This window comes from Labrus mixtus, chromosome 8, assembly GCF_963584025.1.
Source record: "Labrus mixtus chromosome 8, fLabMix1.1, whole genome shotgun sequence".
In the NCBI taxonomy this organism is placed as follows: Eukaryota; Metazoa; Chordata; class Actinopteri; order Labriformes; family Labridae; genus Labrus; species Labrus mixtus.
In genome coordinates, this window is record NC_083619.1 from 27,612,067 (window position 1) to 27,638,340 (window position 26,274).

Genomic DNA, 26,274 nt, shown 5'->3' on the forward strand with positions numbered 1-26,274 from the left:
GCTCTCTGGCTTTGTGTAAATAAGGTGCCACTTCACCCTCACTCGGCCTCCCTGAGTTTACTGTACGAGACACAAACATGTGAGAGAGAGTATGTTCATACTGGAGAGGAATGTTTTTCATGATGTGTCTTTCTGTTCTGCTTCTCCCTTTAGAGAGAGAGAGACAGTTTATCCTATATACGACCTCCTCCTCCTTTGTACAATATATTAAATAAACACTGCAGCTGCTGAGGTCAGACAGGAAGATCCTTTTGTCTGTCATGATGGTCTCTGTGTCTGAGTGGGCGATCAAATTTGTGCCGTGATTTCAGGTGCAGGAATCAGAAACCGGGATACTAGTAGTGTTGTAGTCAAGACCACACTAACCGAGACCAGAGTGCTCCCAGACCAAGACCAAGACATTTAGGTATCGAGACCGAGTCAAGACCAAGACCAAGACATTTAGGTATCGAGACCGAGTCAAGACCAAGACCAAGACATTTAGGTATCGAGACCGAGTCAAGACCAAGACATTAAAAGATCGAGGCAGAGTCAAGACCAAGACCAAGACCAAGACCAAGACATTAATGGATCGAGGCCGAGTCAAGACCAAGACCAAGACCAAGACCAAGACATTAATGGATCGAGGCCGAGTCAAGACCAAGACCAAGACCAAGACATTAACGGATCGAGGCCGAGTCAAGACCAAGACCAAGACCAAGACCAAGACATTAAAAGATCGAGGCAGAGTCAAGACCAAGACCAAGACCAAGACCAAGACATTAATGGATCGAGGCCGAGTCAAGACCAAGACCAAGACCAAGACATTAACGGATCGAGGCCGAGTCAAGACCAAGACCAAGACCAAGACCAAGACATTAAAAGATCGAGGCAGAGTCAAGACCAAGACCAAGACCAAGACCAAGACCAAGACATTATCAACAGTGTGTTTCAAAGTTCAGGTCCTGGAAATCCCCAGGTCCAGCTCGCTGAGTGTTCGGATGTCAGAGTTTGAGTCACCAAACAAACCCATGTGACTCATCCTCCTGTTATCCTGCCCGGTCTCCGTCTATTGTAGGACAAAATGTTTCACACAGGCCCTCTGTTTGGACCTGATTGTCCGGACTGAAGTGGTCTGGATCGCAGCCATCTGTGCTCTAGTGGTCATTAAAGAACAGGGATGAACCCTGAACTGGAGGCGGTGGACATCATCGGCCAATAGGAGCCATCATTTGCTAAAAACAAGATAGTACATTTTAAATTAGGCTACATTCCTTTCTTTGTACATTCATGCCAAATTTCTGGAATTCCCTTTGTTCCAAATATCGCATGACTTATTTTGAAAATCCCTACCGGAAGTGACTGAGTGTTTCACAGTAAACTTGACGGTTGCGCACACAGCTGCGGAGGGGCTGACATCTCTGCACGTCCAGCTCTGTGTTTAGACACCGACGTGGATACACCACCTCACCGGCTCTGGCTTTAAATATTTCATTTCAGCGCTTTTTGATTTTTGATTTTTTTTTTTTAAACCCCACCTTCATGGAATTTGAAAAAAAAAAAAAAACGGGATGAAAACGTCTGAAGTGGAGTTTAAATGAAGTCTTTCTGTTTTTCTTCCACCGGAGGAGAATTTAAAGATGAAAAGTTTGCTCCTTGTCATGCTGTGTTTCTCCACCTGTCCGCTCATGGTGAGTCCACAACTCAATACCTACTCTTATTTTCTTACAGCATACATTTAAAAAAATAAATACAAATTACACCGTGATATTAACAAGAAATAAAATCGGATTTTCAAGGATTGATAAGTAAAGATATTTAAATATGTAAAGGAGTAACACATACTATTTGCCTAATTTCAAAATATTAGAATAAAAGGTAGTAGACTTCATTTTTTTCCATTTTTAGTTTGGTTAATTATCTGCTTATGTTTTAATTTAGTCGTTGATTAAATGTCCAGAGGTTGAGATAACCGATGCTTAGGGGCGGCTCGGTCGTCTCTCAACCGGAAGTTCGAGGGTTTGATCCCCAGCTCCTGCAGCAACATGTCCGATGTGTCCTTGGGCAAGTCACTTAACCCTGAATTGCTCCCGCTGCTTCATCGGCGTGTGTATGAATGCGAATGAATGGGATTAGTTACTTCTGAAGGTCTCAATACTTAGAAACATCTGCCATCAGTGTGTGAATGGCGATTCTATTCCTCGATTCTTTCCTCTTATGACAGTAAACTGAATGATCTTGATGATGAAGATGTCGGCTTGGGCTCTTGAACACTCACTAACTTTTTTTTGTGATTAAAAATAAACATTTAGCGCAACCCTCAAAGACGTTTTAGAACAAAGACTTGCCAATTTCTACAGTTTTTTTTTTTTTTACTTCTTCCTCACATTGGACCAAATAATGAAAATAACCATCAGTAGCAGACTCAATATTGTTTTTGTTCAAATTGCAAAGTGGAAAGATTCATATTATTGTCACATGGGGCAACAAAACCAACGGATATTCACATCGCAGCAACCACAGCCATTGAATATTTGTGAATATTTGAGCATGTTGTGTGTAATCAGTCACGAAATATGTGATTATCTGCATCAAAAATACCACTGAAAATGGAAAGAACAAAGATTAATTAAGACTAAATTAGAAATTCATTCATTCTGCAGCTGTTTTTCTACATTCAATGAGTGCTTTTAAGACATTTATATCAAATATGTCACTTTTTTCTGCTCCCTAAATTTGAGAATTTGCTTCTTTTTGCTCTCTGGTTTCGACTGGTTGTCGCCTACAGCAAGTCTAATGTGTCTCACTTTTTGGTTTCTGAACACAATTTCCCATAATTTCCAGCATGTTCATAGAGAAAATAATATATATAATATCGTCTCAGGGCAGCTGAAGTCACGTCAATGCATTTCTTCTTTCTCCTTCCTTTATGTCATCTGTCAGAAAAAGGGTCTCACAGTCGGTCGTCTCCAGCTGATATCTCACTTCTTTCTGTCACTCCGTCACACATGATCTGTCTTCTTCTGTGTTGATCCAACCTCACAGGATAAACACTCTCTTTTTCCCATGAGCCTCCTCTGACTGAGAGGAGACCGCGGCTGTCAAGAACGTTCAAATCAGCCAAACTAATGTGGCGCATAACTTATGAAGAAACGCTGTCTCCTCTAGTAAGGCTACAAAAGCCAAGTCTCCAGCTGTCCCTCATTTATCTTCTGCTCGGGATTAAGTCGCTCTCTTTGCTCGAGGGCGCTTCAGAAGGAACTGATAAACCCCGACATACTGCTGTTTTTCAGCTGAAAATTTAAATACATTTTTATTCTAACAACAAATAACAAAATAAGTCTTTTTAGTTTGCATGCAATATTCCTGTGAAAACAAAAAGGTTTGTCAATGAAAGTCTGAAGAGATATGAGGGCAAATTGATCCGAACACATGACATCCTGCAGTGGTTTGGAGCGGGGGTTGTGCACGTCCTCAGAAATTAAAGCTATACGCGTCCACAAGATGTAATCTGCATATATAACCACTAGGAGCAGTGTAGAGTTGGATGGTGATAAGACAGGAAATGCCAAGATGAGAGACAATTTGCGGAAAGTTTAGAAGACACTATGATGTGTCATTGCCGCTGCATAGCTGGCGACAGGTCATGTCTACTTCGGTGTTTTAAGCCGACTGATTTATGTGGTGCTCCCTCTAGTGGAATCCTCCGGTAACACGCCTTGTACAGAGGCAAGCATGTGAACATTTATGTTCACTACACAGCAGGTTGTCTATGCAAACGCGGGGTTCAAGTGCAAGAATATTTGAGCCCTAAGACTTCGCTTAACAACTACTTACACCAGTGGTTCCCAAAGTGGGGGTCGGGACCCCCAGGGGGGTCGGCAGCCACCAAGAGGGGGGTCGCGAGATGCCTTCCATAAAAAATAAAAAAAATAATTTAAAAGTGCATAAGTATATATTTTATAAGACGGTATCATTAAGTGAAATTAATGTGTACATGTTTTATTGTTTTTAGGCTGTTGTATTATTTTGTGTTCCTAGTTTTTGGATAGGTTTATTAGTGTGTGCGTGGCTGTCGCTACGTTATATACCTAACTAACCACCTTAAAGAACAGTGGGGGGTCCCCAGTTTCTGTCACCCTTATTTTGGGGGTCACGACCTGAAAAGTTTGGGAACCCCTGGCTTACACACTTACATTGGCTGTAGGTAAGGACTAAACATTTTTTCTCCTAACTAGTCAAAAATGGCATTTTCTGAAAACATTTGTTGTCTTCGTTGAGAGAAAACACTCAGGAAGACATCGATGATTTTTCAGGGATCTTAGCTAAAACAAATAGTGACTTCTGGTTGGACACTTCCTTTTCTTTACCCTTGTCATTGATTCAAAACATGCAGGTAGACCCACAATACAGACCCAAACTGAGTTCCAGATCATGGCAGGAGCTGTGTTTATCGTACAAAGTCTTATGTTGCCATGGGTTACCGGCTGGTCTGAAGCAGGACAATCTGACATGTGTGAGCGGGGTGGTAGTTTCTGCGTTTCCTTAATCTTTGGACTCAGAGGCTGGCTGAGTTACGGAGGTTCGGGGTCTTGGAGCTGGGGGGGGCAGATTTGTGGAGGGCAGATGGGCAGGGAGATCTGGAGACGGGGGAGATCTGGATGGGGGAAAGACGGGGGGGGGGGGGGGGGGGGGGGGGGGGGGGTTAATGTGACAAAACAAAGTGTACTTTCAAAAACTTTGTGAAGAGCATGAGATAAATACCACGCTGGGTAAACGATCAATCTGGAGAGGAGTGGAAGACTGAGTCAAGACTTTTATCTTCCAGAGATTGTAGGTGGGTTGATTGCAGATGTGTAGATGGTTGTGCAGGCTCCAATGAACACACACACACACACACACACACACACACACACACACACACACACACACACACACACACAAAGGGGACAATGTGAGTGGATGTTCATAGAGATTTATAGTGTTATGAAGCCCGCTGCACAAGCCGGTTTGTTTGACGAGTTTGGAATGGAAACATGTCGGTATTTAAGAAGGAGGCTCGTTGATATTCTGTGTTAAGATAGAAAGAAGTGGACACATAAATGTGCCATCAGAAAAAAAACAAAAAAAACTGCCTGAAACCAACAATTACACAACGTTAAATTTGGACGGAGTGTTCTGATTGGACGAGAGGTGCTTTTCTTAGTTTTACCTTTCCTGGTTTACGGTTAGATGAAAGCTGTTCGGTTACGAATGTTCGCTGATATGTTGAGTAACTGACTCTTCTCTATTCTTATCTTCCATTTATAAAGATTGGGGTGGGATGGTGGGATGAGGGGGGGGGGCAGGAACTGGTTTGATGGTTGATGGAGGCGGGAAGGGTCTTGTTTTTTTCTTTTAAATTTTTTGTTTGTTTTTGTTTTATTTCTTTTGTTTGTTTTTTTCTTTGTTTTACTGTATTTTGTTTTGTCCTGAAGTGTACCTCTTGTGTTTTTGTTTTTCCATTGGGTGTTACTATAATAAAAATTTAAAAAAAATTAAAAGTTGCAAACTGGACAGTAAGCAGTGCAGTACTCGAGAAGCAAGTCCCTAAAAAAAATACAGAAATTATCCAGGTGATAGCCGATGTGATTATCCGTGGTCAAAATGATATCTACATGTACCTGTTTGTGTATGATTTCTGCAGCCTCAGTTCACCAGAGGAGAGCAGAGGGACTCAGGTGGGAACACACTCCCGCCCACAGAGGCATATTAAGTTCATCCGCCTGAACATGGGCTGCAGGATATCCAGATCTAAATCAAATCACAGCAGGATTCAAAGAGAAAACTGGGTTTATAAGGAACGAGCCAGCGGAGAGGGGATCATGTTGAAAACGTAGACACTGCCAGGCAGCGCTCGGCCTGGAGGTCATCCAAGTTGTTTTTAGTTGATATTATCTGGCAGAACAAAATGTAGCAGACGCCTGATACACTGTTTAGGATGTGTTTTTCTTGACGACAGAGGAACCTCTCGTGCGCTTTTAAAACAGCAGAGTAGAGATTTACAGACCTGTGAGGTTAGAAATGTAACCTGAAGTAAACAGAAAAAAACTGTTGAAATGTGTCGGCGCAATTCAGTCCTGGAATGTATCGAAATGCTTCTCTGACGACTAATCGGGTTGAAGTGAAATGTAAGAATGTAGAGAAACGAAGAAAAACCGAAGCTTTTACTTTGTCACAACCAAGACTCATTGAGCTGGACAAACAGGGAGACCAGCACCACCCTGTTTTAAAGTTATGTAAACAAAAACTGATTAAAAACTAAGGCAAGGGTATCCTAATAAGAGAATATGCAGCCTGTAAATCAGTGGTGATGCAATGAGCACAAACCAAAGTAAGTGTTGAAAAGAGAGAGAGAGAGACGTTGTATTTGTTTACTGTATATATTGTAATCATTTGTTGTTCAAAATGTTTTCTGTACTGCTTTGGCAGCATAGATTGTTGTTCTGTCATGTTAATAAAGCTCATTTGAATAGAGAGATAGAGAGAGAGAGAGAGAGAGAGAGAGATGCCATCTTAAATACTCAGGCCCAGTCTGCTCAGGTGCATGACATCAAATTAACTGGCTCCGCCCCTTTCTACCTGAAGGCAACCTGAGTGGGGGAGAGACACAGGGTAACACAAACTGAGCAGACAATCAAAGAGCAGAAAATGTGGATATTGTGTGCAACAACGGAGGAAAGAAAAGGAACGTTTATTTTTTTGTTTTCCCAGTTTTATTGATGCAGACATAATGTCAGTCGATTCATGAGCTGCACGACGCAAATGCAAAACGGGGAGCCTCTGGCAAATGCGCCGGGTGACCCTGTTAGATGTGAATGAATAGAAATGGTTACTAATAGCAATATCTGCTATGCTGTCCACAGACGATCCACCGGAGAGCCCACACTCTGACACTGAGAAGTGATATCTGGAAAGAGACTGAAACAAAGATGAAGACATGTAGTGGTTAAATATAAAGACTGAAGGATCTAAAGTTTGTCAAAACCTGCCTCAGCTCTCAGCCTGTCGTTAAGTTGACTGAAAGTTAAACTGAGACAGGATTTCCAACATGGTGGCTGCTGATGATGAGCCTCCAGAGCCCCCTGCTCCACTGCAAAATTCACCTACCTGTCCGAGAATTCAGCTTATTGGGTTTTATCTTCAGTGAGGTTAATTCCCTTAAAGCCAAATATTCCTCAGGGAGAAAATTCAACTGTCAAACATTCAGAACTGGTACATTTCTTAGGGGAACTTTTTAACTTTTTAAGGCTTTCAGCCGTCAGCTCGGTCGATTATAATTGGATGTTTTGCAAGACTCAAACCTTTTAACAAGTGTGTGAGATTACTGCGGGCTTCTCTACAAGGCGCGCTTTAATGGTGCAAAGTGCTGTGATTGAATGGAAGAGGGAACAGGGCTGCACACGGCAGAAGCCTGTGTTTAAAAAGGATGAAGATGACGAGGTCAAAAAGAGCAGCAGCAGCAGGTGGAGGATAATAACAGCAGATTAGTCCGGTTCTCCTCTTCCACCGTCTTCCCACTCCGCAATTTTGACAAAGTGGAGACCGCAGACTGAAGGACAGGATCCAGCCGAGCCACCAGACCACACACCTCCTGTTTTCAGTAACATGTCACAGAAACATGCCTGATCAGACGTGTCTTCACAACATTAATGGAGGATGATTGACAGGTTTGATATTTCAATACTTTTCAATACCCAGCATTTTAAAACGATGCAATCTCCATTATTCAAATGATCAATAGTATCCAAAAGTACCGACGCTTAAAAAAAAAAAAAAAAAAAAACTGAATCTGTTCAGTCCTTTTTTTTTTTTTTTTACTAAGAGCTGCAGCCTGCAAAAGAAAGAGAGAGCACTGCCTGAGCTACACACCATACTTGTTGAACATATTCGTGCAGACATTGCGCAGGAGTTTTCCTGCTATTTTTTTGTCATCAAAATTAAAAAAAATGTACACAATGTTGGGTTTCTAGGACTTATATTGTTCTCCAACGATATTTCAGGCTATTGATGGCCTGGTCCACTGTCCGCGCTGCATTCCACTTACGTTCTATTGGAACTTGGGACTTGTTGTTTTCAGACAGTCAGGCCAGCTGAGTCTCTGCTCAAACGACTTCCTCACCTTCGACTTCCTGTAGCCCAAGCTGATGGATTTGAGTGGAAACTGCAGGGTGTGTCTCCCGAACGGTGCAGCGTTAGAAAAATCAACGAGGGAGGCCCGTCCATTCCCAGATGTAGTTGTTGGCTTTTGCATCGATCTTCAGAGGTGTTATCAAAGTCTAGTTACAAACCTTCTCTGTATTTATCTTTTCTTCATATCTGTTTGTTTGAGGGCTTATGATCAAGATATCTGTCCAAACGTTGACCTTAAAGGCTTTATATGTGATTTTTCACAGTTAGGGTTAGCCCTATATAAATCAAGTATATCCTCTGAAAATAACTCTGTGAGTCATGACTGTCTACAATGGGTGTAACACCCGAGTCCCACTGTCTGTGATGTTTTCAGAGTTTTCAGAGTCCTATCTTCACTTTGTTTACATCGCCAGGACGGCCGGCTGACTCCTCCCCTCGTGTATAAAAGTAGTTTAATTGAGGGACTAGAGAAAAGAAGAATAACATACTGTACTCACTGCTTAACTGTGTTTCTAGATCACGCTCATTTCAGGTAAATTTACATGCAGTGTGAAGATACGAGCAGAATAAAGAGCGCTAGCATTAGCATGCTAACACAACAATGCAGCGTAAGTTGTTTTGGTTTCATGCTGGAACCCATCTGCTGGATCAAAAAATCGCATATAAAGCCTTTAACATAATTAGAAGGATATGTACTTATTTCATTTGAAGAACAGCTCGAGCAACAAAAGTTTCAGTCTGATTCAATCAGCCAAAGTTATGAATCATAGGGCTAAAAATCCTCTTGCATCCAAGGGCTAGAAACTACTACTTTTTCATCAGAGTATCTAAAAGATTGAGAAAAGCCTCTTAAAGTCATCCAACCTTTATAAATATATATTGTACTTTCTGTGTGAGTGAGTGTCGTTTTCTTCTAAAGGAAAGACAAAAACAGACTTTTTTTTTCAGATCTGTTTGTGTGTGAGTATTTAGGCCACAGAAAGCAGCGAGGCATAACCGCTCATGATTAAGCATAGCGCTCTGATTTTGTTGCTTTTGTGCCGTGAGCATGAACATTAACACGATGAGGGATGAAACGCTCTCCCCCCCATTGTACAGCAGCCAGCACCACAACACAACCCGAGTATAATGGGATTCTAAAAATATTAACGGCTCTGTTTTGGTGTTGGCGTCTCGTTGGTCTCCTAATCTGGTATACATTTGGTGTGTATTGTCTGATAAACTCTGTGCACTGTTTAATCCCCATGGATAAAAGCATCAGTTACAATCCCCTAAATTTGACAGGAATCTCAATGCTTGTTTTTTGTTTTTTACATTTTCTTGAATAAATCTGGAGAAAATCTTCTAATCTGTAACAAAATGGATCCTGCACAATCCAGTAAGGGTTGTTTAAAGGAGGAATATGTGATTTTACACACTTAAAATAAAATCCTCTGAAAATAACTCTTGAGTCTCGCTGTCTTTTCCGAGCAGTATCTATAGCATGTTTACATCACAGGCTCCTCCCCTCGTGTATAAAAGTTGTTTAATTGAGGGACAAGAGAAAAGAAGAATAACATACTGTACTCACTGCTTAACTGTGTTTCTAGATCACGCTCATTTCAGGTAAATTTACATGCAGTGTGAAGATACGAGCATAATAAAGATCGCTAGCATTAGCATGCTAACACAACAATGCACCGCGAGTTGTTTTGGTTTCATGCTGGTGCTCAAGGGCGACATCTGCTGGATCAAAAAATCGCATATTATTCATACTAGTGCACATGGAGAAGCCGGGGTGGAGCTGAGGTTGAAACCTAAATGAGTTCATGAATCAGAAACCCTTTTCAGACTGCTTTTTTTTTTCTGCAAAAAGTTCCGTAGCTAAGCTCAGTCGTCATCACTTCGCTTTAAGCCCCGATGTTATACGCTCCTGTGACGCTTCGACTTCAATCTGAATGTTGCAGAGGTGTAATGAGGGGATGAAGTAATCCCCCCTCTGTGCCGTCAGAGCAGGGCAGCACAGCGCAGTGTGTGTGTGTGTGTGTGTGTGTGTGTGTGTGTGTGTGTATCTAACTGCGTGTTTATGTGGTAAAATACTGGCAGCTGTGGTTGCCAGAAATTTACCGTAAAAAAGGCGATGACAATGTATAAGACATTCGATATATTGTTTGGGCAACCGTAAATTTTACGGTAGACAACTGTTATTTGTTTACGGTAAATGACTATGAAAATGACATATATATTATAAACCTGTATACGGTTATTTGCTGTAAAAATAACAGTTATATTATAAACCTTTATACAGTTTATCTCAGTAATAAACACAGTAAAACTGTAATACGGTACTTTATTGGAACTACTTCAATTTAACGGTAAATTACCGGCAGCTGTGGTTGCCAGTTGCGAGCCAAAGCACGGACCATCACAAGCTTTTTGCATTTACACAATACATGTGAAGAACAGATTGAAGGCGTAAATATTGCAGCTTTAAACTGCAGTCTGAATAGGGCTACAGTCTAGGATCCTCAAAGACTATTTTTATTTGCACGGCTTAGATTCGCTGAGGCCCAAAGGTCAGAGTATAATCGTGGCTTGTTACTGAAGGAACCAGCTGGTGAAAATGAACGAGCAGCGGTCCTCCCTTCCTCTCCTGCAGAGAGCCCTCGAGCGAGGCACGGCCTGCTCTAAAATGTTCTGATAAATTCTGCAGATTAACCAAATGTGTGCATAAAGGGAACAAGAATAAGAGCGGGTTGGAAGCGGGGGGCTTGGGTGGTCTCCCCTGCAGCGTGATTACTGTGATGAAAGAAATCAGGACACATTTCCCCCCCTGTGTCTGTGTAATCTGATGTATCCTTTTCACTGGCTCAGATAAGGACTGCTCACCCTCTTTATTATGAAGTCTTTGCTTTGGGGATCTGTTATTGGAACACACTTCCCTGTTTGATGCTGCTTGATACCATGTTTGCACTTTCGGCTGTTCGCTCTGATTCATTTCCTCAAGTCGACAACAGGCTAAAGATTTATCTTCTTCATGATCATTCGTCTTCATTGGTTCAGCCGGTTTCTCACATTCTGCAAAATCATCAGTATGTACATGTCACTGCACATTATAAAGGGGATATCTAATGTGACTCAGTAGAATAAGTCTTCCTGGTGTTTTGCATCTGAAACAAAAAACACAAAAAAGGTGGATCAGTGGTTTGTACATGTGTGGTTGGCACTGCTAGTTGAAGTTTCAAACACCTGGACTGAAGCTTTCGCTGAAGCCGTCTCCTAAAGGTTGAAGAATGTCATTTGTTGGAGGTCAAACATGATGGCCGACAAATTCAGCGTTTGATGATTTCTCTGCAGTGATGAACCATGAGACGCCGCAGGCGCCAATCTGACTCATGGTCTCTGCACGCGAACTCTCATTTCCACCCATCCTCCCATTCCCATCATCACCATCATCGAGTTAGTGCCATTAAGTGAAATGTTTCAAAGATGATGTGGAGATAGAAACTTTTCTCTTGCCCGCTTCCATCGCTGCAACACCTGTTGGTTTGCTGTTTGCCTGGCAAACCGTGTGGGGCGTCGCCTTAAAACCGCCTACCATCTCTGGTCCAAACAAATCCAGAGCATTCAGGACCAGAATCTAAAGTTAGAAGGAGGACATACTGGCTGCTGCATTGTTGTCAGAGAAGCCAGCACTTCAACATAGCTTGCTCTGATGTCTGATGGTAAGGTCAGACTTGAACTGGAAATCTATAAGTGCCAAAAAAGACCCTTTCCAATGCAACCTGTGTGTTGTTGGGGCGGAAGTAGCTCAGTCTGTAGGGACTTGTGTTGGGAACCAGAGGGTCATTGGTTAAAGTTCTGGTGTGGACTAAAATATGGAAGTTGGTTCTGGTAGCTGGAGAGGTGACAGGGCACTTCCCGAGTACTGCAGAGGCGCCCTTGAGCAAGGCACCAAACCCGCATTAGTTGTGGTGCGCTCCCTGTGTAGCAGTCCCACTCAGACATCTCTCCGCTAATGCATGTCCACAGGTCCTGTTTGTGCATGTGTGTGATTTGGGTCTATGTGTGTGAGATGCCACAATAACAGAGTATAAACTGGAATTTCCCTCAGGGAATATTAAAGTATGTAAAATTAAAAAGATAAAATAATTAACTCTTTTAGATTTACACTGTGGCGAGTATTTGGATTTTACATAGGCATCAACGTCAGCAGCATCCATTTGTAGTAAAGTGTGTGTGTCTGTGTGTGAAAGTTCTAAAGGATGTGAACCTGCTGTCAGCACACACACCGGTCTGAGACAGGTACGCCACTCAGGCTTACAAACGCCTTTGATTTTACACATCAAAGGAGATGTAAGGCGAGGAGGAGAAGAAGAAGAAAGAGGAGTGAAATGGAAAAGGAGGTGAAGTTGGATGAAGCCACCAAAAAAGCAACAATCTGACGCAGACTGGTGAACTCGTGTGAAAGAAAGACAGAGCAACAGATCAAAGCTCAGTGCTTCCTTCTCTTCTTTCTGTGCAGGGATCTTCACACGTTCTCTGAGGAGGTCTGGATATTTTATCACATTTTTGATGATTCGATTTCTGTAATTGATGCACCTAACACTTCTGGTTCAACATGAAATTGCATGAAGTTGTGCTGTGACAGCTGCAGAGAATGCAGAAATTATAGTTAAATCTGTTGACTTTAAAGGAGCAGTATGTAACTCTGACACCTAGTGGTTAAAACGGGTACTGCAGAAAATTCCAAACATTGTAGAGAGCTGTCTCCCCCCCCCCCCCCCTCTCTAGAGTCGATGCTCACACAGGTCACCATGTGGTGGACTCTGAAGCTTCAGTGTTTATCCAGCTCTGCATGGGTCTGTAAACCTTTCTGTGTTCTAACCTCTCTCCATTTTTCAAAAGCATCTCCAATATTGATCCTAGTTTGAGCACGTTTCTGCTCGTGGAGCTTATTAGAAACATGCAGAGGCTTTTTAGGTCGGGTACAATCACTTCTATCTGAACCACTTCTCTTGCCCGCTTCCATCGCTGCAACACCTGTTGACCTGATAACTGCTCTCATATCTGACAAACCGAGGTGCGTCCAAAACTGGCCGTGTGGGGGGGGTGTCTTAAAAGCGCCTACCTTCTCTGGTCCAAACAAATCCAGAGCATTCAGGAGCAGAATCTAAAGTTAGAAGGAGGACATACTGGCTGCTGCATTGTTGTCAGAGAAGCCAGCACTTCAACATGTTTCCTTAATGTCTGATCATATAGTAAGGTCACTTTATCATTTCAGTCAGTAGATATCTTACTGATTGGTCCTTTAAACTTGAGGAATATTAAATCTGTTGGCAATAAGTGTTTTCGTTTGCGTGTTGTATTCGGCCTCTTGTGCGCCCGTGACGTCAGAATATTCCTCATGTAGCCGTGATGCAACCAGACCGCAGCATTAACACAACTCTTTATTAGTGCTGGAATCAGACCAGGCGCTTATTTCTTTAACAAATACACACACTGCGTAAACTGAATATGTTGTGTGGTCATCACAGTGCAGCTTAAACTCATGCACACACACACACACACACACACACACACACACACACACACACACACACACACACACACACACACACACACACACACACTCTGAAGCTGATGTTGTGATACCAAAATATGGATGGTGGGTTGTTTTGGTTTGTTGTTTGGCAGGGTCTCAGTGTTTGCTCTGCAGGATTTACGTGGCTCACAGAACATTAGTTCATCTGCGTCTGCTGATTTTAAACACACACACACACACATATACACACAAACACACACACATGCTGCACAGGGAGTTGCTATAAGCAGCTTATCTTGACTGTGTATTTATCTGTTAATCATAACTGTGATTTTCCTTCTGTGCGCCTCGTCCAACGACATCCTTTAAACAATTTACATGAAAACAGAATATGGACGACAACATGAAGAAATAACACACACACTGATGGGAGTGTAACCGTGCGCAGAGGTCAAGGTTCAGTTTGTACGTTTTCGGCTCAACGGGCAAAAAGCACCTGCCCTAGCATCTAACGCTAACGCCCTGTGATAGTCGGTGCAGCCTGCAGTGTTTTGAACAGGAAAACTAAAAAGCACCACCGAAATGAAAAACACCTGATTGAAAGTATAAAATAATACAACGTCCAATGTCATTTTTAGGAGTTTAGGAGATTTAGGTGTAGCAGATATTTGTGCTAAATCACCGGTCTAGTATGCCAGTAAAGGATGACACAGTGGTTTCTGTGCTCACAGGATGGGACGTTGTAACAAGGTCTGAGCTCTTTTAATACACACTCGGGGTCCTCTGCTACTCCATACGTGTACATAGCCTTATAAATGTTTATGCTTCTGTAATGTCTTCAACCCTCTCTGCCTTTACATTCAGAAGCTTTCAAAAACAGCAGGGAGAAGTTGTAAGGCGCCTGTTTTCTTTTGCCTCGCTCCGGTGATTGATGCCGTCTTACATTCATTAAAATGTTCAATGTGATTGAAATGGCGTACCGCGCTGTAAGGTTTCCCTCACACAACTTCAACCTTTAATCTTTGCTGTTATGAGTCTAATTCAGTCCCAACGCTACTTCAGAGGCAACTTCAAAATAAAGCTTCTTAACATGTACTAAATATTGTTTAAACATTGTATCATATTAAGTTAAACGTTTTCTTAATTTCTCCATAAAAAAAGTCATCGATAAGCAACAATTGCAAACAACGACACGTCTTTGAGTTATTTTAATGTTTGAAATCACATCAAATGTAACGTTTGAATATTTATTCTCTGCACGTTGCTCTGAAAAAGAGATGTTGTAATGATCTCCTGGTTGATGCAGCATGGACGCCACTTAGAGCCGATGTAACACACAAGTCTTTTCCTCCAAAGGTGGCCGGACGACACCCGACCTGTAACTTCATGTTGGAGGTGGAGAGAGACCAGGTGGAGTGTCTGCGGAGGCTGAAGGAGGAGGAGGAGTCAGCGGGCAGTAATACAGGTCAGAATCACTCACTAAAAACGTATTTAAATCACAATTAATCTCATGTTATTTTGTCCCTTCAGGCTCTCCGTAGATAGTGGTCCTCAGTGTCTCCCTGTAGTCTCAGTGATGTAAAAGAAGAACACTGCTGCATCTTTGACTGTCTCATTTCACTTTAACTCAGACAGCTCAGCTGACGAGTCCAAAGTAATATCCACCTTATCACACATTGACCTTATGACATCACACATTGACCTTATGATATCACACATTGACCTTATGACATCACACATTGACCTTATGATATCACACATTGACCTTATGACATCACACATTGACCTTATGACATCACACATTGACCTTATGACATCACACATTGACCTTATGATATCACACAATGACCTTATGATATCACACATTGACCTTTGTTACCGTTCCTTTGAGCTGTTTGAGGTCACTTTGTGATCCCTAACCACTTCCTGTTTCTGTGCTTAACTTCATGTCCGATCCTTTCATTTACAGGAAGGGCCTTACTGCATTTCAAAATAAAAGCAGGGTTGAATTAAGACAGCAAGGAAAGTACTCCCAGCTCTAGACAGTATACAATTTCCAAAATAAAAGCCTTACAATTTCTATTTTTAATAGGAAATAATGGAATTTGAAACATGCAAATTAAATATGTGATTAATCGTTATTAACTTTAGAAATTTTGAGAATAATCACGATTGCATTTTTTCAAAACTTTTGTAAGCCTTATTTAAAAATAAATAAGATGGAGAACAGGTAGGGTAAAGATATTCAAACCTTTGCCATGTAAGGATGCGAGCAGCCTTCACATCAGCGTTTAATCCCACATTTTGTATTCTGTCCAACATTTGATCTGTTTTTCTGCATAAAATGAAACGGCAGCAGATTCCAGGTCAGGCCATTTTTTGTCTCCTTTTGAATGAATGCATGCGGGGCTCAGAGTTTCTGTGGGATGCAGTGGGGAATGTGGATACGAGACTCACCTCACCTGACCTCTGAAGATGACTAATCAGATTATATCTCATGTCTATATTTGGTCAGACGGAGTAACAATCTCATAATTCAACAAGACTAAAATTAAACATACACAGAATCCTCCTTTATGTATTTTAGAAATCTGATGTTGGACGCAGGGATTCTGCAGAGTCTGCACAGTTTTTGATAAAGCCAATCTAATCTGTTGTATGATGAACTGAGCGAAACAGAAAAAAACTCCTGATAAATGTATGTCAGAACACTGTCCTGTATCCGTCATGAATCTTAATTTAATTTATCCTTTATTCAGCAGGGAGAACACACAGAGAGGTGCGAGGTCTCTTTTCAAGGAGTGCCCTGCAGCAATGCCATGAAAAGATAGAAGAAGACGATAAAAAAACGCATATATAACACAGATTAAAGTAACAACAAAAACATTCATCAACACACACAGACTGATGCAAATACGCTCTGGTTGAAGAGTTACCTTGCAAAGACTTTCCTTCAGTAGTTCAGTCACACGCTCTTTAAAAACATAGTGTGAAACCAGAGATGGAAACTAACCCCTAAATTCCACCAGATGGATGATTGGTCAGATTTGAAATTTAGTCAAGGCTTCTCTTTTTACCGGATGCTGGAGCACGGTGCATCAATTCACCACAGAGCAGATCAAGTGGGACAGGAAGTTAGACGCCGAAACAACATTCAAAACACCCGGTTACTTTTGCAGAATAAAACACTCCGTTTTTAATTTAGTCCGTGTGTGTGCTTCCACTGGCTCCCCGTCTGCAAAAGATGCGCAAAGCTTCTATTTTATCTGGAGTACGGCGCATTAATGAACCACAGAGCAGATCGAGCGGGACAGGAAGTCAGACACCGAAACAACAATAAAAACATCTGGTTAAATATCAGAATAAAACACTCTGTTTTAACGGTTCAGAACAACAACCTTATGTGTGTTTGTTGATGCTGTTACACGTTTCATTTATAATTACCGCGGGGACTCTTGTGTCAGCGCTGTGTGGCACGCTGCAGCCACACTAAAAAGCACTCTTTCCCCATTAAGCCCCTAACTCTCTGTATTTTTAGACTGACCCAGTTTAGAGATCTGGTGGTACGGATAGAGGTTTTTTGTAGACGGATGGGAAGTCAGGTAAGGGGGGGAGTTGACCAATGAGAGCCTTGTGTAAATAAATAAACAAAATGCTACACAGAGTGATACAGGTCGCATGGGTGAGTACACAAACTGTCACCATTGATAAAACGAAGAGCACTTTGAAGAATGACATCCAGTTTCATAGAGCGTCTCCATAGTCCAAAACTGGAAACAGTGAGGCCTGCACAATCTTTTTACGAGTTCTTCTTCTCAAGCAAGACTCATTCCTGTGAAGAATACTTGTTTCTGACATTTCTGTCCTGGTGAAAACATACTTTTTGCTTCATTATCCAGGTGCTTTGACTCCTTCTTAATAATGAGATAAACTGTAACTGTACTGATGTAAAAACCAGTTAGTTTGAGTTTACAATAACTTGATTTGTTTAGCACTTTTTTTCAATCAATCATTATTTGTTTAGCATCAATTCATAACAAGTGTTATCTCGAGACGCTTTACAAAAGAGAATATGGGATCATATGTAGGAATGATTTATATTCCTCGCGTTCCTGTTGTCCACACTTCCTTGCCCCTAAGGTTGGGTCGAAGCAGGATGTGCATGAATGAGGACGGCGGTGGTTGAGGGGACGACACAGTCCGATGGTGGCGGCTGGGCGTCAGGACCTTTTTTTTTAACTCAAGGGTTTCACAAAGTGCTTTAACACAAGAAGGAGCATAAAGCCAAAGAATCCAACAACAACTGAACCCGACAAACAACAGAACCCCCGGACATCATCAGCAACAATAATAACTCAATATAACTCATAATAACCCAGGCAACTCGAGACCAAGAGGACTAAAGATCCAAGAAGATAAGTGAGCAGTTAAAAGAGAAAGAAACAATAAAAAAAAGTGGTAAGATGCTGTTAAAGAGATTTCTTAAAAAAGATTTTAAAAATTAGATAAGAGAGGGTCATATTAGCTTTGAATGGAAATAAACGAAAACAGCCAAAGCTTTAAATAGATTCAAGGCAATGAGAAGGTAAAAGCACTCGGAGCAGTGAAAAGGAACAGAACTCAATAAAAAGAGATAAAAGTAATAAATCGAGAAGAGAAACTGCTTAATTAAAAACCTTCAAAATAAATAAAACCATAAATGAATCCAACGGAGCAAACAAATGAAGTGAGTATTGAAGGGGGCATGACGTAATTAGAAGAATAGAAGAAGTATCATCGGCTAAAAGATCAGTTTAAAATATGACGGTTTGATCAAACCTTTATTTCCTTCTGAATGTTTCAGCAGCTTATCTACCTCTAAAATGCTCATGCAGTCATGTCACGTACTTACGGTAATTATCTTCTTACTCGCAGTCGGCGGTCTTATGTGAGGCGGATTGTGAACGAAAAACTAATTCATTATGAGTTGTTGTTTTTTTTGTGTGTGTATGTTTTACAGACGCGACAGTGAAGCCTAAAAAAGCAGTGTTGTGTTAGCCTGAGTGTTCCTGCAGTGTTAACGAGGCTGACTTTGCTCTCTGGACAACCGATTCCCCCCCTGCTGTGTTAATTAAAGCTCAATGACACGAAGAAGAGCTAAATAATAACATGGCTCAAATTGTCCGCGGGGGAAAAAAAATCTGCTGGGAAAAGCAGTTTTCTTTCAGGGTTGATTTCTTTCATTCGCTCGGGCTAACAGGCTCTCATGCTTTTGTCTGATTCTGCAGCTCTGCTTAACATCTCCAAACAAGACACTTAAATGTTGAGCTCTATCGGGGGGGGGGGGGGGGGGGGGGGGACAAAACCCTCCAAACCTCACATGACACCGACTTCTTCAACAAACAGGGCCCGGGTTTAGACCGAAAATCAGGATAATTTTGCTTTTCCAAACAAGTAGTTGTGACGATACCAGAACTTAAACTTCAATGTGAAACTAGGGGAAAATCAAAAGAGAGGCAAACAATATTCTGTTATTTCCATAGACTCAAAAGTTTAATGGAAGCAGTTTGAGAGACGTTGGCCATTGGTTTTCTGAAGGGCTGTTTTAGAAGCTTATCCATGGTGGCTGCCATGTTGGAGGACTCGATCAAACATGTGGTCAACCATGATGAGAGGCAAAGAGCTGGAGCTGAGGCGGACCTTAAGCCTCCTCACAACAACGCGGCTGCTCAAAGCCAAGACCATCACACCTTTAACTAAGCATAACTCGAATCCTTCATGAAATCAAAATCTGTGAGTTATAAAGAAATTCTCCCATCGTACAGTGAGTGCAGATGAAAAAAATTAACTAAGACCAAAACCATTTTTTTGTACCAGGCTGTTAACATGTTAATTTCTACTTTCAAAATTGAAAGTAAATCAAATGAAAGTAAATGAAAGTAAATCATTTCTTGTTTTCAGTTAATAATAATGATACGTTTTATATAAAGGCGCCTTTCAAAACAATCGCGGTCACCTTAAAAAGCAGAGATAAAAATGAACGACAAAGTAACAATAAATTGCTTAAAAAATTAACATTAAAGGTGCACTATGGAATTTTGAGAAATGTGAAAGTTGGAGAAGTGTACGGATTCTGTGGTCTATGTTCATAACTCTATACACAAACTGTCCTCATTGGAAAATTTGGAACACTGTTTGAAGATAAAATGCTACGCGAGAAGTTATGGTGGGGGGCGCACAACAGTGAAACGGTAACTCTCCTGCTAGCTTTTTAGCTCCAAACAGGGTTCCAGGGATCCATTTTTTTCCTTTGAATAAAATGTGTGTATTCAGTTCAGAAAATATAACATAGAAGTTTTTCAATTCTCCAAATGTCATCTCATCGAAATTTACATGCAGTGTGAAGATACTAGCGAATTAAAGAGCGCTAGCATTAGCATGCTAACACAACAATGCAGCGCGAGTTGTTTTGGTTTCATGCTGGTGCTCAAGGGGCGACATCTGCTGGATGAAAAAGTTGCATATTTCTTTTAAAGGAGAGAGAAAAAGTTACCAAAAAAGAAGATAAAATGGTACACGAGAAGTTATGATGGTGGGCCTGCAACAGTATAAAAAAGAAGTAACTCTCCTGGTAGCTTTTTAGCGGGTTAGGGTTTGTTTATTTAGTTCAGAAAGTATCACATATAATTGTTTCGCTTCTCCAACTTTCAAAATTCACCACCAAATCTACATTTGCACCTTTTAAGAAGAAAAATGTAAGGAGTGTAAAATCATTGTGAAGAGGATTCATGAGACTGGATGGATAATGATCGAGCAGAAGACACCAGTTTGTTTGTTTAGAGATGAGATTTGAAACAGAATAGAAAGCGATGTTACGGGTGTCTGGTGGGAGGGGGGTCCCAGCGTCTGAAGGCTCTGGACCCCATGGTCATCAGTCGGGCAGGGGGTATAGGTGCAGTGACTGTGAATGGAAGAAGAAGACCTGAGCTTGTAGGTGGGTGTGTTGATGTGCAGGAGTTCAGAGAGGCACAGAGGAGCGAGGTCATGGACGGCCTTAAAGGAGAGAAAAAGTTACCAAAGCTGACAAAAACAACAGGCAAACTCTCGCAGACTGAAGAATACATCCTCAACGTTTCAGTACCAAAACGTTGCTAATGTAGCGTCGTTGTGAGTTCTGTTTTCAGAGGGTTGGAAACATGCCTGTGTATAGAAGAACCTTATTTTGAATACTGTACTACTACAGGGATGTACAAGTCTGTTGTACTGAATGAATCAAAGTAGGCCAAGCTAACCACGCTCAGTCAGCCTTTCCTTGTTTGTGAATGAGGAATAAAAAAATCCTCAACCAGACGAATACCCCCCCCCCCCCCCCCCCCCAGATGTGCGCTGCGCTGCTCTCATTCTCGTCTTTGATGTGTTTCTCAGAGTTTCTGTGAAAGCACACACAAAGAGGAAGGCTCACTTAGCGGGTATGCACTGATGACTTCAGATCTGCATTAGAGCTGTTTTTACCCCAAAGACATCTGCTCCCTCTCTCTCCCTCTCTCTCTCTCTCTCTCTCTCTCTCTCTCCCTCTCTCTCTCTCTCTCTCTGTGTTTCTGTTTGTCCCTTTCTTTCACAACTTGTTGACCTCTGAACATTCACTTCTTTCTTCTAATCTCTGGCTTGTCTTTTGAAAAATCTGCTCAGTGATCTGATGAACCGAATGTCGAGCGTCGACGGCGAGGCAAAGGGGAAGACAAATCTTCAGCTACTACACTATAAATCAAACAGGAGACAAAATGCATTGAAGTGGGAGGTCAGAACAACCTTAAAGGGATACTTCACCCATTTGCATTAATCTTTGTATCATTAGAAACCTGGTAGTGTTTTTGAATGGTCGTGCATCCCGCCCTCATTTTCCCCTGAGATGAGAAATCTTTGTATTTCTGAGTCTGAAAAGGAGCTTCCAGTGACGCAAAAATTACGATTTTTGCGTCACCTGCTGTTGCAGTTAGCGGGGTGAAACTACAACGCTAGTTCCTCATGTTTTCGACCACTGAAGCTACAGACCAATCACAGATCAGTGGGTGGGAACTCACTCCCAGAATCGAAAATTAACGTCCGCCATATTGCTTGGAAGCTATGCTAACAGGCTCTATGGAGAAAGCTGATAATGGCGAAAAAATAAATTTAGCGGCGAGACGACTGCTGCCGCGATGCTGTGCATTCTGGGAGTTGGCGTCTTTCATCAACATGAGCCAAAAAGACACTTTCTGCCTTTTCTCGGCCAAGAAGGCACCAACTTCAAAATTTATTTCACATTTCTACATACATGTATTTCCCAATGTCAATACAGATTCATGTTTCAACGAAGTGAAGTATCCCTTTAAGGAGACGGCATATTAGACCATATTATTCTTTTTTTATTATCCTGAAGTCTTTAGCCTCTTGTGCTTCTGACCCTCATTTTTAATATTGAAGAAGGAAGGCAAAGTTCTCGATTCACCGGTCCATGTTCGTTCCAATCCTCACCCAGGGTCACGGGCTGTGGGTTGTGCCCAAAAGAATAAGATCGCGGATACAAGCGGCTGAAATTAGTTTCCCAAAGCGGGTGTCGGGGCTCAGTCTTAGAGATAGGAGGAGCCAAGTTGGAGTGGAAAGGAGCCAGTTGAGGTGGTTTTGGGCATCTGGTTAGGACGCCTCCTGGACGCTGTGTCCGTTCAGGGGAGGCTCACTTTCCCAACACTTTTGAAAACTTCTGTCCTATATGCACCACAACATTTTCACACACCATCGGAGCCTTAATGGAGACAGGAGGACAAAGATGAAGAAAACCACGCTGGTCTGTTCTGAATATCATCGCCTTCAGCTGGAATATTTCGTCTTGACACTAATAGCTTTCCTTTTATAGCAGTTTCTTTTTTTTCTTCATTCTTCATGGTCTGATGCCCTCATAGCGGTCTGTCTTGTCTGTGTGGTTCTTCAGCCGGGACGTTGAGACGGCAGCTACATTTTACAAAACACACTGTCTCTGTTCATCTATCGCTGACTGTTTACTGCTCAGTTTCGCCGTCAGCACTTTTGCACCCATTAAAACTCATGCAGGGACCTGGGAGAGCTATTTTTGGGAGGAGGCTGTTTGTGTGTTGTTGATGTCTTTTTTTTATTCATGAAGTCTCCCTGATTGCTTCTAAATCCTCCACATGTCAGTTCAACCTCGTCTCACGGCAGTCACAAAGTTCTACTTCAACAGAATCGTGGTCGTTTGCACGTGTTTGTCTCTTTTTTGGGGGGTCAGTCAGCGTGAATCAAAAGCGTTACAGAAGCCTTTCATGTCAGTCAGCACATCCCTTTATTAACGTCTGCCATCCAGAAACAGAATTAACAGATCATACAGATCTAGGGTCAAGTGTTTTTCAAAATTAGTATCAATCAAAACTATTACAATGAGAAAGGAGCGGAGGTGAATTCTCCTGATTATATCCTGCTGCTGCGTTCTCACTTAAGCCCTCTGGGGACTTTCTGCAGAAAAAATACTAGGTCTGTCAGGAGAAACTTTGGACAAAGTCTGAGTGAAAAGTGTGGCATCAGGAGCTTTTCAGGAGTTTTCTGCGAGTGTGTAATCACGATTAACCCGTTTTCGCAAATATGCACTCCTGAAAATATCTAGATAATTTCAGGAGGACTGCTCTGGATTATTCTCCTGACCTGGCTGTTCACATTATGCTCCTCACAGCTGGAGACTATCCCTGTCAGACGCTATATGATGCTATAATGACATTTATTTTGGGGCTTTTTGTGCCTTTATTGTAGAGACAGGACAGTGGAGAAGCAAACATAACAACAACCATAAGAACCCAACCAACAACAACAAAACCCCAACAGTAATGTGTGTGTGTGTGTTTAAAGATTTGATTTATTTATGTTTCACCTGAATGTGTTGTGCTGAGGGTCTTTCCTGTTGATGTCTGCTTGACCTAACATCTAGAAACCTCTCAGGTCGGCGGTCAGCGCCATGCAGCACGTCTCCTTCCTCCATCGTTAACACTTTTATTAATGATCCTGTGATATAAAAGCGTTCTGTTTTTTTTTTGTTTCGTTTTTTTGACAGGGTCGGGATGTAAAGGCGAGTGGGACAACATTGCATGCTGGGAGAGAGCTGAGTCCGGAGAGACTATCACCATCCCGTGTCCCCGAGTTCTCAGGACAGTTTTTGGCAGAAATGGTGAGTTGTTCATTCATTCACAGTCAATAATAACTCATGAGTGTGTGCACTTATTTCTGTTTTTTGTGGATATATTGTGCATGGATGTCTTTGAGCTGAGGTGGAGGTGCTGCTCTTTTTGTAGTTTTGTTGTCAGACACTTGATAGAAGCAGCCAGATCCATGTTAAGATAATTTAATTGGCTACAAGACTCGTGCAAATGGACGTCAGAACAGGGGAAGGCACCTCCTTTCAACAAAGGCTCTCATTGAGGTGTCATCAAAAGTTCAGCGGATTAGCTGAGTTTTCTGGATCTTTATGGACTTTATGTGTTTGGATTAAACCTTTCACTAGTTTGAAAATCATGGGGACTCATTTTGGGTAGATGAATGAAATCAGGAGAATTCAGTGAATCCTCAAACGATAAGTTAAAAGACGCTGTTTTTTCTTTGTAGATGGTCTGACAGATGCGTAGATTGTGGCTGCAGTGGTGGCATCACTAATCGCTCACTGAAGGAGCTCCTGAGTCGTTCAATATCTTCCTCAACTTCTTTTCTTTGCATATCTTCAAACAACAACTTTAATTCACTGTTAAAGCAAAAACATTGACACTAACTGATCAAAGTGTAGAGCGAGCTTTAGAGTTCAAACTATCCTCGTTTTACCTTGTGCATTCCCCTCTTCTTACCCTCTGTAACATATGAATGTGTGCAGTGAAGTCCCTGCTGATCAGTCAGACCTTGTCTAGCCCGGTGGCCAGATGGCGGTTTGGATGAGCCGTGCTCTGATTTACATTGAGGTGCTGAACATTTGTAAGAACCTGGCAGCTTGTTCGCAGCCAAACGCTCACACTGACGCTTCTGTGTGGGACAGATTTTAACCCTCCTGAAGTGACATCATTTCAAAGAAATACTAAAGACTCATTATGTAAGTGAACACATCTCATCTGCAGCATCCTGACGTCTGAATGTCTCTTGTTTTAGACTTAATGATGTAATCAAAATAACTAAATCATAAAATTACCAACATGCTATGTTGAAGCTTCTCTGACAACAATGCAGCAGCCAGTATGTCCTCCTTCTAACTTTAGATTCTGCTCCTGAATGCTCTGGATTTGTTTGGACCAGAGAAGGTAGGCGGTTTTAACTGTGACACTGTGAGGACGGTTTGTTGAGAGTGTGCTGAAGCAGAAGTGTGGTGACGTTATTTCCAGTCACTGAGCCAGAGATGCTTAGTTCTTCTTCACAATGCATTGTGGGAATTTCCAAACGAGATGAACTTTCAGTGCACTGCAGGGATTTTGTAATAAGAACACACAATCAAATACCCCTCAGGAGCTCGATGTGCCTTAAAGAATATCACTTTGCAATAATGTGTGTTGACCAGTGTTGGGTAATGTTACTTTAAAGGAAGGATGTGAAACATTTTACACATAAATACAGCAGAAATTAACTCTATCCTGTGTAAACGTCTCCCTGAGTCATGACTGTCTACAATGAGGGAGAAGCTCGAGTCCCGCTGGCTGTGTTGTTGTCAGAGCCGTGTTTACATGGACGGGACGGCCGGCTCCTCCCCTTTTGTATAAAAGCTGTTTTAGTCAAGAACTAGAGAGAAGAAGAACATACTCACTGATTATTTGGATGTCAACTAAGTGTTTTTAGATCACACTCATTCTGTGTCAATTTTTGTGCAATATGAAGCTATGAGCTAACTAAAGACTGCTAACATTAGCATGCTAACACAACAATGCAGGACACAGGCAGCTGTAGCTCGGGCAAAGGTTAAATGCAGACCGCAAATCTAAGCTGTTTATTTTTTATCAGACTGTAAACGTGTTTAAGTTCTGCTGTTAAGTTGGAAATCTTTATATTGGGATCAATGGGGATTGACTCATGCTCTGAGCCAGTCTCTAGTGGCCTCTGAAGGAACTGCAGTTTTTAAAAAATATTCTGTTTACTGTTTTTTTTTTGGTCAGCCTGACCATCATTTTTTTCAGAATTTTTCTACATTTTTTGTCGAGGTTTAACGAAGACAAGAGGAGGAAGGTTTCAGATGCTTCAGAAGATGAAGTGCGCAGACCATTTTGTGTACTTATTCTCTTCTTCTCTCACAGGTAACATTAGCAGGAACTGCTCGTCAGGGGAATGGTCGGATGTTTTCCCGAACATCTCCAACGTGTGTGGGTCAGACACCAGTAAGGACAAGGTACAGTAAACGTCTGTTGTCTTTTACTCTCCTGTTTTTTGTTGCTGTCTACCGCTGTGAGGAGCATAATGTGAACAACCAGGTCAGGAGAATATCCAGAGCAGTCCTCCTGAAATTATCTAGATATTTGTAGAAGGGGGGCATATGTAAAAAAACAGCTTTAGTGAATGAAAAATGAGGGAGATGTGCAGGTGCCAAAAACTGCAGTTCCTAAAGTGGCCACTCGAGG

The 26,274-nt window shown here is 41.8% G+C and overlaps 1 protein-coding gene across 1 annotated transcript in view; it reads left to right on the plus strand.

Moving 5' to 3' along the window:
- The first annotated feature begins 1,087 nt into the window (after nt 1-1,087).
- Nucleotides 1,088-26,274, plus strand: part of vipr2 (vasoactive intestinal peptide receptor 2) — a 45,790-nt gene continuing 20,603 nt past the window's right edge. The window contains exons 1-4 of the mRNA XM_061043558.1: nt 1,088-1,670; nt 15,032-15,140; nt 23,748-23,861; nt 25,954-26,045. Of these exons, the coding sequence (XP_060899541.1) occupies nt 1,620-1,670; nt 15,032-15,140; nt 23,748-23,861; nt 25,954-26,045 (366 nt within the window). The 5' untranslated portion in view covers nt 1,088-1,619. The remainder of the gene's footprint in view (nt 1,671-15,031; nt 15,141-23,747; nt 23,862-25,953; nt 26,046-26,274) is intronic.